At 32.3% G+C, this 13938-nt stretch overlaps 1 protein-coding gene across 10 annotated transcripts in view; it reads left to right on the top strand.

Moving 5' to 3' along the window:
* Window positions 1-13636, top strand: part of LOC106067773 (uncharacterized) — a 72143-nt gene extending 58507 nt beyond the window's left edge. For 7 of the 10 annotated variants that reach the window (XM_056032358.1, XM_056032365.1, XM_013227040.2 and 4 more), the window contains 8 exons: window positions 540-627; window positions 1007-1093; window positions 1482-1682; window positions 3542-3635; window positions 3833-5608; window positions 6379-6553; window positions 7092-7124; window positions 12139-13636. In XM_056032358.1, the coding sequence (XP_055888333.1) occupies window positions 540-627; window positions 1007-1093; window positions 1482-1682; window positions 3542-3635; window positions 3833-5608; window positions 6379-6553; window positions 7092-7124; window positions 12139-12285 (2601 nt within the window). In that variant the 3' untranslated portion in view covers window positions 12286-13636. Of the gene's footprint in view, window positions 1-539; window positions 628-1006; window positions 1094-1481; window positions 1683-3541; window positions 3636-3832; window positions 5609-6378; window positions 6554-7091; window positions 7125-7505; window positions 7535-12138 lie in introns of all 10 variants that reach the window. The other 3 variants (XM_056032361.1, XM_056032362.1, XM_056032360.1) reach the window with 3 other exon arrangements.
* Window positions 13637-13938: the final 302 nt, after the last annotated feature.

The raw sequence follows: 13938 nt of genomic DNA, 5'->3' as shown, positions 1-13938 counted from the left end.
TATCAATAATTGCAAAGCACATGAGTATAAAAACAATTGCACATAAATACAAGCAATACCAAGGGCAATATAAAATAAAAGAAAGAAACATTGAAACTTTCATTCAATTATTGCCAAAAGCTTGGAATTATACACATTATTATTATTATTATTATTATAGCTTTTATATAGCACTACTTTCATGCTTATAGCATGCTCAGAGCGCTTTTGGTCCAATCTCATTTGTGGACCAGTGGGGGGAGGGGGTATCTAGGAGTTGGTTTTCCGTGCTGCCTTTAGGTGCTCAGTAAACACAACTCTGCCCGAGTCGGGTGTCGAACCTCGAGCCCCCTTCTAGGTAGCCAAGTTCAAGCGCACTTGCGTCTTGACTACGCTTCCCACCAATAAATAAAATAATTTAATAAACAAAATATGCTCAACTAATTAGAAAAGTTTCCTGAAATTAAAAATAAAATGCATTGAAATTAAATGCAGTTATTATTGCAAGTTGAATAAATGTTAATATTTGATATATTATTTTAATGTGGTAATTTTTTTAGGTATCACAGCTTCAAGAAACTCTGGCTTCAGTTTCTTCAGCAGTGTTCAAAAGCAATAGTTTAGAGATTCCAAGTTTGGATCTATCAGGTTAGTTCAGTGGATACAAAATTTAAATTTTTATCTCTTGCCTGATAGGATATGGTGTTATTGAAGCAGTCATCATCTGACTTGTCAAAGATCCTGTTCTACTGCTGGACAGTTGAGATTCTAGTGAATGTTCAAAGAAGAATTAATTCCTCTAGCATAAGGTGGGATAGTTAAGCCTGTTCATGATGTCCTATCCTCAGAAAACCAATGTAAATAGATGACAACAAAAGCAGGTTGTCATCCCTCTCCCTTATAATGTTTCAAAGGGAAACTTCAATATGATGCTTTCAAAGGAAAAGAAAATAAACTATTTATACTACTCTATACTACATACTTTTGTCAAATTTGAATTATTTTGAGCATACTTTTGTTTCTGTAGATAACTCAGATGAAATACAAATTACTCCACTCAAAGATGACATGAATCTGCTTGGGAAACATTCACAGGATGAAAGTAAATATTGGAGTAAGTCATGATAATACATCATGGGACAAATTAGATCAACATGACTAATCATATCACTTTTTAGTATTTTATTACTTTGTATTAGTATAAAGTAATAAAACGATTTTGTAGACATCCTGCATATTCATTTACTATTTCATCAATACATCATGCTATCTCTCACCAGGTTTAATTCCTAACTATATTATCTTATTTCTTCACAAATTTATTTTCAACTCTATATTATCTTATTTCTCTATAGGTTTTATTCCTAACTCTTTATTATTTTATTTCTCTACAGGTTCAATTCCTCTTTATTCTTCTTCTCTATAGGGCTAAATGCTAAACCCATTTTCTTATTTCTCTATTGGCTTAATTCCTAACTCTTTATTATCTTATTTCTATACAGGTTTAATTCCTAATTCTTTGTCTCCTTACCCATCAGAAGAGGAAGAGTCCTATTTTCAGCAGGTGTCAGTGCCAGGTGCACCCACTCCTCCCCGATGTCTTAAGCTTCAGCACCACAGCAATAGTTCACTAATGTTGTCATGGAAACCATCATCACGAGGCAGAGATGCTGTGGAGTTTGAGGGAAATAAACATATTATTGGTAAATCGTTTTTCACTCTGTCGGAAACACATGCTACTTATTTATAATTTAAAAAAAAAAATGGGAAAAGTCTTAAGAAAGAGTAGTGGTAATTAAAAAAAATATTTTTTTAAAAGAATAGTGGTTATAAAAAAAAAATTTTTTTTAAAGTTAAGTTCCCCTTTGCTTTCCCCAAATTGTTGGGTACCATTTAGAATGGGAAGATTTAATGACACCTTAAAAAGTTCAAAATCTCAATATTCAACCAGAATCAAATTCATGACTCATTGCTTGAGAATTCAAGTGCTATACCACAAAACCAACACCCCCCCCCCTTAAAAACATTAATGTTGTACTTAACTGTTTCTCTGTTGCTCTTTCAACTCCATTCCCCCCCCTCCGATTACACCTGTTCATATGTTGTAATGCTAACCAGTTAACTTTATATCTGATAGTAAGTCATAGCTCTAGATGAAACTATTTGAAACCACTAACCACCTTATTATAGATTTATTTCTAGCAACTGATAAGATATCATATCTAACCATTTTAATAGATAAGCCTCCAATCTGATACTGACAATAATATGTCATTCTTTCTATAGGATAATTGTTCTCCATTTCTCTTTTCTTTGCATTCCCCCATCTGTTCATCAGTTGTAATGCTAACTAGTTAACTTTATTTCTCAAAATAAATGATAGCTCTAGATGAAAATATTGCAATCCATGCTTGCAGGTCTTTTTAATGATTTATTTCTATCCACTGATAACAAATCATATGTAAACTTTATTAGATACGCGTCCAGTCTGCAATACGTGACTTTTTGGCGCATCCGTTTTGGCGCTGGACATTTTGGCTCGAGATATAATTTGATGATAATTTAATAAGCACATAGCTTTTATAACAATATTTATTTCACTCTACTATAATATTGTATGTATAGTATGAATTCTAACACTGTCCAGCAAATTTATTTTTTTATAAAGGTTTTGCTTATTTCATGAATGTATAATAAGTCAGATTCCTGAATGATAATGACATGCTATCCCCTCCCCTTTATTATATGTGAGTTCTGCTAAGTGCACTGGATGACATTTTTCTATTTCTTTCCATAAGACATTTAAAAAAAAGAATTGAGATAAGTTAAATATCCGAACATACTAAGATACTCTGAAAAGATATATTTTGAGAAATTGGGTTAGGGTTAGGGGTGATTTGGGTGACACATCTCCCCTTGACCCAGGTAAAGTCAAACAAATGAAGACAAAACCAGCACGAAGCTCTGGTCGTTGGCAACATGTGTCTGGCGATCATCTACTTCAGACTGGTCAGATAAAAAAAACAACCTAAAATAACTTATATATATAATGTACAAAAACTACTAATGTTTTTCACTTAAAAATGTGTTTAAAAATGTATAATAAACAGATTTTTTCACTATATTATACAAAGATAAACAAAGTATACATTCTACCCCTCCCCCCACAAAAAAAAGTCTTAATAACTTTAACTATTTCATGCATGCATAATTATTTCATGCACGCATACTGTGAAGTATGTATTGAAGCCTGGTCTTGTGTAATATTAGTGATTTAACAATAATTAAATAACAAACTTAAATTCCAAAAATAACGGACAAAAATATCTATTGTTCTGTACATGAAATATATGTTCGACACAAACACACATACAAAATATATATATGTATAATTCTTTTTAAAGAAATAATACAACGTAAATAATGTGACCAAAACATTTCACGCCAAAATAGCTGCGTCAAAATGACCTTTGCCCTTAAACAGCTGCGCCAAAATGGCTGCGCTAAAACGTCCTGCTTCGCCAGTCTGATACTGACAATTATATGTCAATCTTTCTTACAGGGTACAGAATCTATGTCAATGATAAACTTAAGGCATTTATTTGTAACAGTACTTCAGTGCTTGTGGAGGGGTTAAATTCTTCTATGACATACAAGTAAGCAATTATGTCTTGTACAATGTCAGTCTACAAATTGAATACTTCATTTGCTTTGTTATTTCAGTAAACAAAAGACAAGTATGGATTAATGAACAAAAATCATTAGTTAGTTCTCTTAAAATCTGCATTAATCTATTACTTTTGTTATTATAATTTTTTTAAATGCATTTCATTTGTTGTTATTTGCTTCTCAGATTTTATGTCAAGGCATTATCTGGTTTTGGAGAATCTCTCGAGTCCAATATTCTTATGAGTAAGTTAGCTCAAAGCTCAGAGAGAATAGTGTGTACACCAAACAGTGACAGCTCGCAAGACAGTGACTCTGAGGAAGTCAGCAAACGCAGGCAAAGACAAAGACGGCATAGAAAATCTCCTAGACCAGACTCCATAAAAATATACTCTAAATCCAGCCATAAACATTCCAATCAGGACAGCCATTTGAGCCAGTCAGATGAACTGCCACAGAATATAAGTGACCAGGGTAATTTGTCAAAAATACTGACTCACCCCAAACTTCATAAACACAGAAGTCAGAATAAATGTCAGCTGAACCAAAATATCCAATATGATTTGAGTCATATGTCAGATTTGGATAAGCAGGAAGATAAAAAGCTAAACATCTCACCAACTAATAGAGACATAACCAAACAAACATCAACAATGAGCATATCTGCAACTGGGGACAGATCTGTTACCAGTGAGCTTGGTGAGAGTCCTTCATCACCAAATGTAAGGTTGTCTCCCCAAAGAAGAGAGTCACCCCCTAGTGGATTATTGAAACCTGAACATCAGATTTTAAAGAAAAATGATGCATTAAAATCTTCCCCTGCAACTGGTTCCAATGAGGCCACCATGTCCGAAGATGCTTCATCTAAAATGCATTCTATTAGTATGTCCTCAACGTTCACCATTGAGAAGGGCAATTCTTTCATTGAAAGCATAAATTCTATTGTTGAACAAAATCTTGGCAGCTTAACATTTGGAAGCCCAAGCAGTGGGCATAAAGGACATCGAAGGACAAGGAGCCGGGATCTGGATAAAGCTTATCAAGAGGGCAGTGGAGCCCATACTGAATCTGATCGTGAACCTTCAAGCCTGGATGAAAGTGTCAAAAATTTGATGAAGCTAAAGAAGAAGCAAAGATCTGAAGGAAGACTTGAAGTAGATGGTGGTTCAGATTCTTCAGGCAGGAGCCATGGACACAGACGACAGCGCAGCAGGGACTTAAATACTTCACCTAAAATAATCCCTGACATTCAAGAAGAAAAAGACAAAAAAGAACTAAAACTAGATGATAGATTAGAGAATGATGGAAGTTCTCATGTTCATAGTGACGGTTTTTCTTCTGTAAATAGGCCAGTTATTGATGGTCGTCATCGGCATTCGTCTGGAAGTCGTCCAAGCAGTCCTGTGGTCAGTATCGCTTCTAGTGAAGATAGACCAAGGATATCTGTTGCTGAACAGCTTATGGAGAGGAGTAAGCTCAGCAAATTAAAAGAAAGCAGTCGTACCTCAGATCAAATGTCCAAGTTTGAGTCAAGTCGAAGATCTTCTAGTAATGAGTCAATATCAAGTGCTCTTGGTGAGTCATCTAAGAGGTCCCCTAGTGCTGACTCATTGCCTGAAAGCAACAGGGAAGAAGTAGATGCCAATGCAGAGAGCAAACGTGCAGGACAAAGTCGCAAAGCTCAGTCTGTAAGTCAAAATTTATTGTCTAGAGATGTATTGTTACCCAGCATGGAAGCTCTTAAAAAGGAAATGCACAGTCAGAAAAGATCTGAGGACAAGGACAGCGATACAAGTTCTAAACCTCCATCTGATGATGAAAGAAGGTCTAGTCGGTCACGTAACTTAAGTGAAAGTGATGCTGAAAGTTTATCACAGCTACCACCCAAAGCACCAAGTGAAAGTTCAAGTGGAAGTCACTCTGATGACAGCAGACAATCAACAAAGAAAAGTAAACACCAAAGGTAGTTAACTTGTATGCATTAATTGGTTTTGTAGCATTTTAAAAATATTGGGAGTTAAATTGTTTATGTAGTTATTAAGTAGGTGACAGTTGGTCTCTTTATAGTGAATGTTCCACTAAAGTATGGAACTACACTAGCATAATATGTGCACAATTCTGATCATTAAAAAGATTGACTACTAATTAAAGTGCATAGAAAACATAATTTAAAAATAAATCTGCTTAGATTTGTAGATGATGTCAATAGATTAACAATACATCTGATAGATACTATTGTCTAAAAATAGCATATAGTTATTAATAAACTTAATTTTCTGTGTCACAAATGAAATGACATTGTAATGATGTGATACTCTGAGAAATCCTGAAACACAAGAAAATGTTTGTTCTAGAATGGATTAAGTTTTTAATGTTAGTAAACTGTACTTCAAACATGTAAAAATGTTTGTTAACAATATGGCCTTTAGCTGATGGTCCTAGAGTTGAAAATCTTGTCCAGAGTGAGAATTTCAATTCTGGATTTTAGGATTGTATAATCTCTTATGGGTATTTGACTTTTGTTAGAGAAATTAAAAGGCACAAGGTCCTATTTAACAAAATCATTTATTTTTGGAGGGAGAACTTCACATCAACTGTGTTTCTGTTTCAATCAATGGGATAATTCTGCAGTTTAGAATGTCGATTAGATTGTGTACATGCTTCAAAAAAATTTCTTTATTAGAATTTTTTTTAAACTAAAGTTTTTTTGTTTTTTTTTATCTGTGTGTGTAGAAGTCCTTCAGATCACTGGCAGCCACCAACAGAGTTTAGTCAGCTCACCCACAGCCCCATTATCATGGAAGGTGGAGTCCTTAAAAAGTCTGCTACAAGTGTGAGAAGAAATCAGTCATTTCATGGACTTCTACCATCCAAACACCAAGATGCCAAATCTTCAGCAACTACTGAGGTGAGCATTATTATTACACAGTGAAAAGAACTTAACTAAACCCTGCCAGCAGACACTGTCTTTGCATCAGATGTGACAATTATGTTTGGTCTGCAGAGTCATGTCAAATGCTTCATTTTTCCTTATTTGATTTGTTATGTATTGCTATAAATAGATGTGTTCATATTTGCATGTAGTGATAATATTATAATTAGATTTAGAGATCCTAATAATAATAATAGACTCAGAGAAACATAAAATAATTTTAATGATCAACATAATTCTGAAGGTTTCTTGACTGAGGTTAGTGTCACAATTTCGGCTACAACATTTAGACTTGTTTAGTTTAGTTAGAACTAAATTTACAACTGAAAAAATACACAATTTACCACTGTAGAAATAGAAATATTTCAGCTTCAGGGACTTGGATTGCTTTCTTGTCATCACTGTCATTATAATTTCATATTTGTTATTATGCTATTTGGCCTATATTGATGTTTTTCTAAAACAAGTAATTGTATACGAGCAATCAAAGAATGATGTTTAAAATTTTTTACAGGAAACCTCTCCCAAAGGTGAAGATCAATCAAATGTAAGTGCAATACTATATTACAACATATTTTAACTATTTTATTTTAAGTTCACTTCAAATTGTACAAGTTATTTAAAAACTTTTTATAAATTGACCTTTACTTTAAAAGTAAAAAAACAATCAACTGATAAGAATATTTTCTCATAATTATGATGAGTTTATTGAAATTTTTTTTTATGAATCAACTAGGAAAATAGTAAAACTAAATGATTTTGAATATTAAAACTAATTCAAGTATAACCAATAGCAATGTAGATAAAATATTATCACATACATTTTAATGTTGGGCATGTAGTTAGGTGTTCACCATAGTCACAGCCATCTTGTTTTGTTCATGCATGCCACCTAATGCCCTTATCTTTCCTCCTCCTCTTCCACTAGGCAGTGTGTGACACCAAATAGACCACCTGGTATGGCGTGCTCTGTTCACTTATTTCTTTCCTTTTACCATGGCTAGTTTTTTCAATTCATTCATTTCTTTTCATTTTTTGATAGTAGGTTTAGTCTTAGTTTGTGTATTCTAATTTTAAAGTTAACACAAAGAAGTGAAAGCAAGAAGTGGGCTAGTCCTTGGACCACAATAGGCTGCTGGTATCATGTACCTAAGAATTATTTCCAGTTCAAACTTTTTTCTTATAATTTTCACATCAGACTTTGTTTTTTGTAAAAAAAAAAAAATTTTTGTAAGAACTAGTTGATACTGCACTTAGTTGTTTGAAATATTTGATATATGGATTTTAGTTAAAGCAAATTGAAATGAAATTATTTTGAATGATTGATGGAGCATTTATTTTTTATATACCAATGGAACAGATTTAAATATAACTCCCACTATCCTAATACTTTTAAATTCTAAGAGTCCTTTAGGATAAAATATCTTTGCTTTGCTTTTCTAATGGAACTTATAGGAAAACACCCTTACATCATTTAGTCCTCCCTCTAGGTCTTAAGGTTAAAATACTTAAGTCTTGTGTTTTTGTAAGAAACAAATGGGAAGAAATACAATTAACAAATGTTCTTACTTCTCCCAACGTCTACACACACATGCACTCTGACAATTCTTGGGGTTGTCAGTTCTAGAACTAGATTGCTTTGCCTTCTCCAGTGGAATAGATATCCAAATTTATCCACATGCTTATGTTCACTCAACATTTTTCTTCAATATTTGAAGAAAAAAAAAAGAAAATATCTGTTTACTTTGTAAAATGTTAGTGTTTATTTCGACCCTGATTTTGCCTTCAATAAAAATATATATTACATTTTTTTTCCTAGTTTACTTCTTGCTTACACTGAAGAAATCTGGATATTATATACCTTAGAGTACTGCCAGTTTGGCTTTACAAAATAAAAATGTAAACACAACAATTCTGAAGAATATATTTAATACTATATATATATATCTATCTTTTATTGTATCATTCTGAAGTCATTTAAAACACAATTTTAATATTGGATATTTTATGCATTATAACTAATATGCTTAAACAATTCAAATAGCAGTATGTTTGATCTTGCATTTGATATTTGTTAACACAATCTATGCATAACTAATTTTATAGCCACCTAAACACAATGAGTAAAATGTGTATGTTCCCTAGTTCAATGTCAAACATTCATTTCTAGTTTTGATGACACAGAACTTCATATTTTTGCCCTAATTTGAGCAACTTTCATCTTTCTGAAGATTATTTTTTCTCACTACTTTAAAATGAAGGTGTTTTAAGTTTTCCTGCAAATAATTTTAAGGACAATGTTCAACCTTGTTCTACTAAACACAGTTGTACGAGATTTCACATTTATAGTCTGCAGTCGAGTGGGTTTTTCTTCACTTACATCTTTTTGTGTAGGACACCCTAATGTCTACAACCATAGTATCATCAGTTCTGAAGCAAGGATTGTCATATGATATAAACTTAACACAGCTTTATGGATAATAAAGATTATTATTATTATTATTGGAGGCATGGTGGCTAAGTGGTAAAGCTCTTGGCTTCTGAACTGGGGGTCCCAGGTTTGAATGCTGGTGAAAATTGGGATTTTTTGTTTCAGGATCTTTAGGTGCCTCTGAGTCCACTCAGCTCTAATGGGTACCCGACATTATTTTGTGGAAAGTAAAGGTGGTTGGTTGTTGTGCTGGCCACAGGACACAGATGACCTTTACATCATTAGCCCTATAGACTGCATGGTCTGAATGGGCAACTTTATCTTTTTTTCTATTATTATTATTATATGAAAAACTAATTGATATTCATTCTTTGGCACTGCCAGGGGTCGAGCTTAATTTGAGAGAAACAAAATTCATTGTAGTTCCTTTAAAAGTGTTCACTAAGAAATTTCTGGTGATGTGGCAGGTCTGTAGCAATATTGCCTCTGACAGGCAACGAGAATCTTCTTAGGGATGTTAAGGGCCTTGAAGGTATCTGTGAGGCCAGTTGTCATTATCTCAGTTGAAATAACAACAGGATATATTGTTATTTTTTACAACATCCATAACCACTTAATCTCCAAGCTTAAATTTCCCATATTTTCTTTGTTTTTCCATTTTGTTTTTCCTTGTATTATGGGATAGTGGTACGGTGATGTCAGTGACTGCAGCATTTTTTTCTTTTTTCTTAATAAACAGCAGATCAGGACGATTAAAATCCAAATGTTTTATCAGTCAAAATAGGCCTATCCCAGTATAATAAGTGATCAGTTGATGCGAGAACCTCTTGTGGCGAGTATTTGTAATAAGGAGGAGTATCCTTATTAATCAAATTATGTGTTAAAGCCAGGTATTGGTGTATTAATTTATCAATTTGGTAATGACGACCTAGGTAGGCAGATTCTGATAAACTGAACAATCCTGCTATTATATGTTTAATTGACTCACCCTCAACCTGCATTTCCACACTTTCAGCTTTTGTCAAGAACATAGAGTTTGAGGATATGCTTCTTGTAGTTTTTTGTTCTAATTCCTCTGTCCTGTATAGATGTAACAAATCTTTCTGTTTCAGGGTAGAGATGCCCTGCTATGAGTCATGTTAAGAATGCAGCTTTGTCAATATTTTCACCATGTAATAAAGCCAGGAATTTTCTGTGGAGTTTTTTTCTTCCCATTGCAAATCTCATGCCCTGTATCATCTAAACCAATATTAACATCAGCATTGTTTAGGTTCAGAGGAGTTGCTTTCGAGTCGTATTTGCCCAGGAAGGAAACTAGTTCACTGATGGATGTGTGCAGTTTTGGTCATATTTTTAAGACTTGCACATTACACAATTTGTAGATGCTCTGCAGTCCACGGCCTCCATCCTTCCTGGGCAGGTATTATGGTGGAGGACTTGGGGTGAAAACATCAAAATTTGGTTAGTAGTTTTCTCTTGAGCTTGTCAGTATCATATAGGTCGTTGTCATTCCATTTCATGACACTGAACATGTAAAGGAGTACTGGGGTGGCCCAGGTATTTATTGCAATAATGAAGTTATTGCCAGACAGTTTAGTGTTGAGGATTTTGTTTACTCTTTGATTATATTTACAAAGAAAGTCCTCTTTTAATTTTTATGGTTTATCGTGGCATTCTGATTTATTCCAAGAAATAATGTTATTATTATAAAGCATTGAACAGTCAAACTAACTCTTAAAAACACAGCCAGTAACAAGCTTTAAGCTTTCAAACTAACTTAGATAAACTGATATAAACTTATATAAACTAATATATGCTAAAAAGGATGTTGACTGTGTTTTGATAAGATCATATTGCAACTAGGCTCAAACGACATGTAAATAGAAAAAGTTGCGATATACATTGCTGTTTTAAACAAATGTATGCATTCCAGTGGTTCAGTACAATTAGAATAAATGGCTGTATGAACATTTTTATGCATGAATAAGAAAACTATAAAGTATAACTCAACATATAACTCTAGTGTAGTATCAGGTTAGTTTTCTTTTTAAGCTATTGGTGTGTTAAATGTTTTCTTTAAAGCTATTTTTACATGATTATTCAACAAAATTTATAGTATATATTAATAAAAATCATATATAAAGTTTTGATTTTCAAACTAAGTATTTTGAAAAAAATTTGACTTCACTCTGATCTCAACAAGAAAGCAAAAGAACTTTTATTAGTTTACTTTTTACTGAATTTCTCGTTGCTCCTTTTTTGCCATTTCATAGGGTTTTTTTATGCAAGATCACTGACCTAAAATTATTATTATTTATTTTTTTGTGCTGGGTTATTGTTTCAGGAATTGGAATATTGTTAATGTAATGAGAGGTCAATCCTAGATGGGTGGAAAACTTCTAATGGCATAAAAGGATCTTTTTTTCTTTCTTTTATTAATGTTAAGTATTTTTTGTTTTTTTTTTTTTCAACTTTCAATAAAAAATAACATTTTTTAGAATTCTTTATTTTTAATTAAATTCAATCACAACCAATGATAATCAATATGTTTATCTGTTGCTCTGTTTCATAAACACACTCCAAGAAAACCAAATGTAGTATATTCAGTCTTAAAATGTGAATGCATGAAAAATTTAACATTTTTTGAAATCCAATGAAAGAAAAATAAAAAATCAGTAGCTTTGGTGGGAGACTTTTTAAAACTTGTATTTGAACTCTTCAAGCCAGTGAAAAAAAACAAAAAAGAAATTGTTCTGGGCTGAAAACAGCAACTCTTAATTCAATCATAATGTGGAAAAAGGTGAACAAGGCCAACATATAAACACATGGAGTAAAGGGGAGAGTATGTGAATGAGAAAGGAATAGAACACAAATAACATATGTAGTTAATGGGTAGAAGCTAGATGTAAATACACAGCAATTAGAGAATCTTTATCAATAAGTTTGTACAAGGTGAATGTTTTGTTTACTTAAGCTTTGATAGAGTGGTATTTTGGACAGTAATGGTCACATTTTTAAAAGTCATTTTTTAACTGCATGCAATCCTAATTTGTTTTTCCACACCTTTTTTTTTTTATAATATAACTTTGAACCAGCTGTGTTTATGTAATTGACTTTCATTCCATTTCAGGATGCGCCAGTGCGGTCTCGAGGCCATTTGAGAAGTCGAACACCAAGTCCAGTTGGTAGTAGAACACCAATCTTATCTGCAGCTCAATTGAAACGTTACTCTGATGGTGGAAAGCAGTTGTCCATGTTGTCGGGGAAAGAGCAGTAGAAGTGCAATCAGTATTTAGCTAACGCTACAATATGTGTGGAATACTTTTCTGTTCAACTATTCTATTTTGGATTCATAACTATTCAATTTACAACTTGATTGATTATAGCCTTTATTTAGAAAACATTGACAACACATAATTAAGCCATGTAGCATTACTATGAATGATGACCAGTACAAATATGGATGGCTTGCATACTCTTCACATTATTGCTAGATATTGAAATAATCCCAGTTAACATTTGTCTCATGTTGCCTTGAAAGTTGTGGGACAATAGAATATGCTCATCTTCTTTCTAGAAAGTCTGTTAACTTGTAAGACTCATTTTTTATATCAAAATAGTCAAATTGTGATAGCTTATGAATCATTTTTAAAAAATCATTAACAGGAAAAAAACAATTTATTTCCCATTATACCTATATTAAGTTTGAAGGTTCATTTGTAAAGATAGCACTGCCACAAAGATTTTGTATATTTGATTAATTAATTAATTTGTGTCATCTCAAGATTTATGTTAATAAGCTTTATATCTGCACTTTGTGTGTTCTGTATCAGTGTTTGGTATCATTTTGATAGGTCACTTCTTTTCATTATAATTCACATTTTGTACATTTTTGTTGCGTACTGAATAATTTGGTTAAGTGTCAACACCCTTTGTTATGTCTTATAATTCTTTCAGTTTAAATTTCATCATGTACAGAGACAAAACAAAAAAGTTTTGTACATATCTTATTGTGAATATGATAGAATCTGTGTAACTAAGGATGGCATTTCATTTTTTTTTCTTTTGAAAAAATATTTTGTTAAAAACTATAGTTTTATGTTCATTTTTTTAAATTTTCATTTCATTATTGCTTATTTATTGTTCAACACTTTCTTTGTTATTTTTTGTTTGAATTTAATTATCTAGTGGAGTATCTTGTGACAAATTATGTCATCTCTGCTTTAGTCTGAATATATTTCTCTAAATGTTTTATGTAATAATTTTCTATGAACTGGACAGTCTCTCAGCTGTCTACTTTATATTCAGTTTTAGACATTGTCACTAAGAAGTGACAGACATTTAAAACACACAGTCACTAATAACCTTAAAATTTTTAACTTAAAAAATCATAACACTTTTGCAGAAAAAAATTTGAGTTTATATATACGTTAGGTGATTTTTTAGATAACATGAATAAATAGTCTAATTATCACTATTTTTGTAAAAAAAAAATATTTTTTTTTAAATGCCTTTAAAAATTCTGAAATGGTAATAGATTTATTCAATGAACCTGCCAGACTTTGTTTATACTTGAACTCATCATGTTATTGCTTCTACAAAATATTAAAATTCAATTATCTATAATGCATCATTCTTTGTGTGTGTGTGTGAATATATAGAAAATATGAAAGCTGAATATGTTACATTATTAGTAGTAAAAGTAAAGTACCCATTCAGATCTACTGATCATATGATGTAAAGGTCATCAGTTTTTATGGTTGATGTTTAACAGGATTGTCATGTGACCAGCACAACAACCAACTGCCTTTGCTTTTCCCAACTAATATCAGGTACCCATCAGAGTTGGGTGAACACTGGCATTCTAAGAATCCCAAATTTTAAAATCCCTATCTTCACATGAATTCAAACACAAGGCTCCTTAGTTCGG

This window comes from Biomphalaria glabrata, chromosome 6 (assembly GCF_947242115.1).
Source record: "Biomphalaria glabrata chromosome 6, xgBioGlab47.1, whole genome shotgun sequence".
NCBI lineage: Eukaryota > Metazoa > Mollusca > Gastropoda > Planorbidae > Biomphalaria > Biomphalaria glabrata.
Note: the sequence above shows the minus strand (reverse complement) of the source record. Positions and strands in the feature narration are given on the sequence as shown.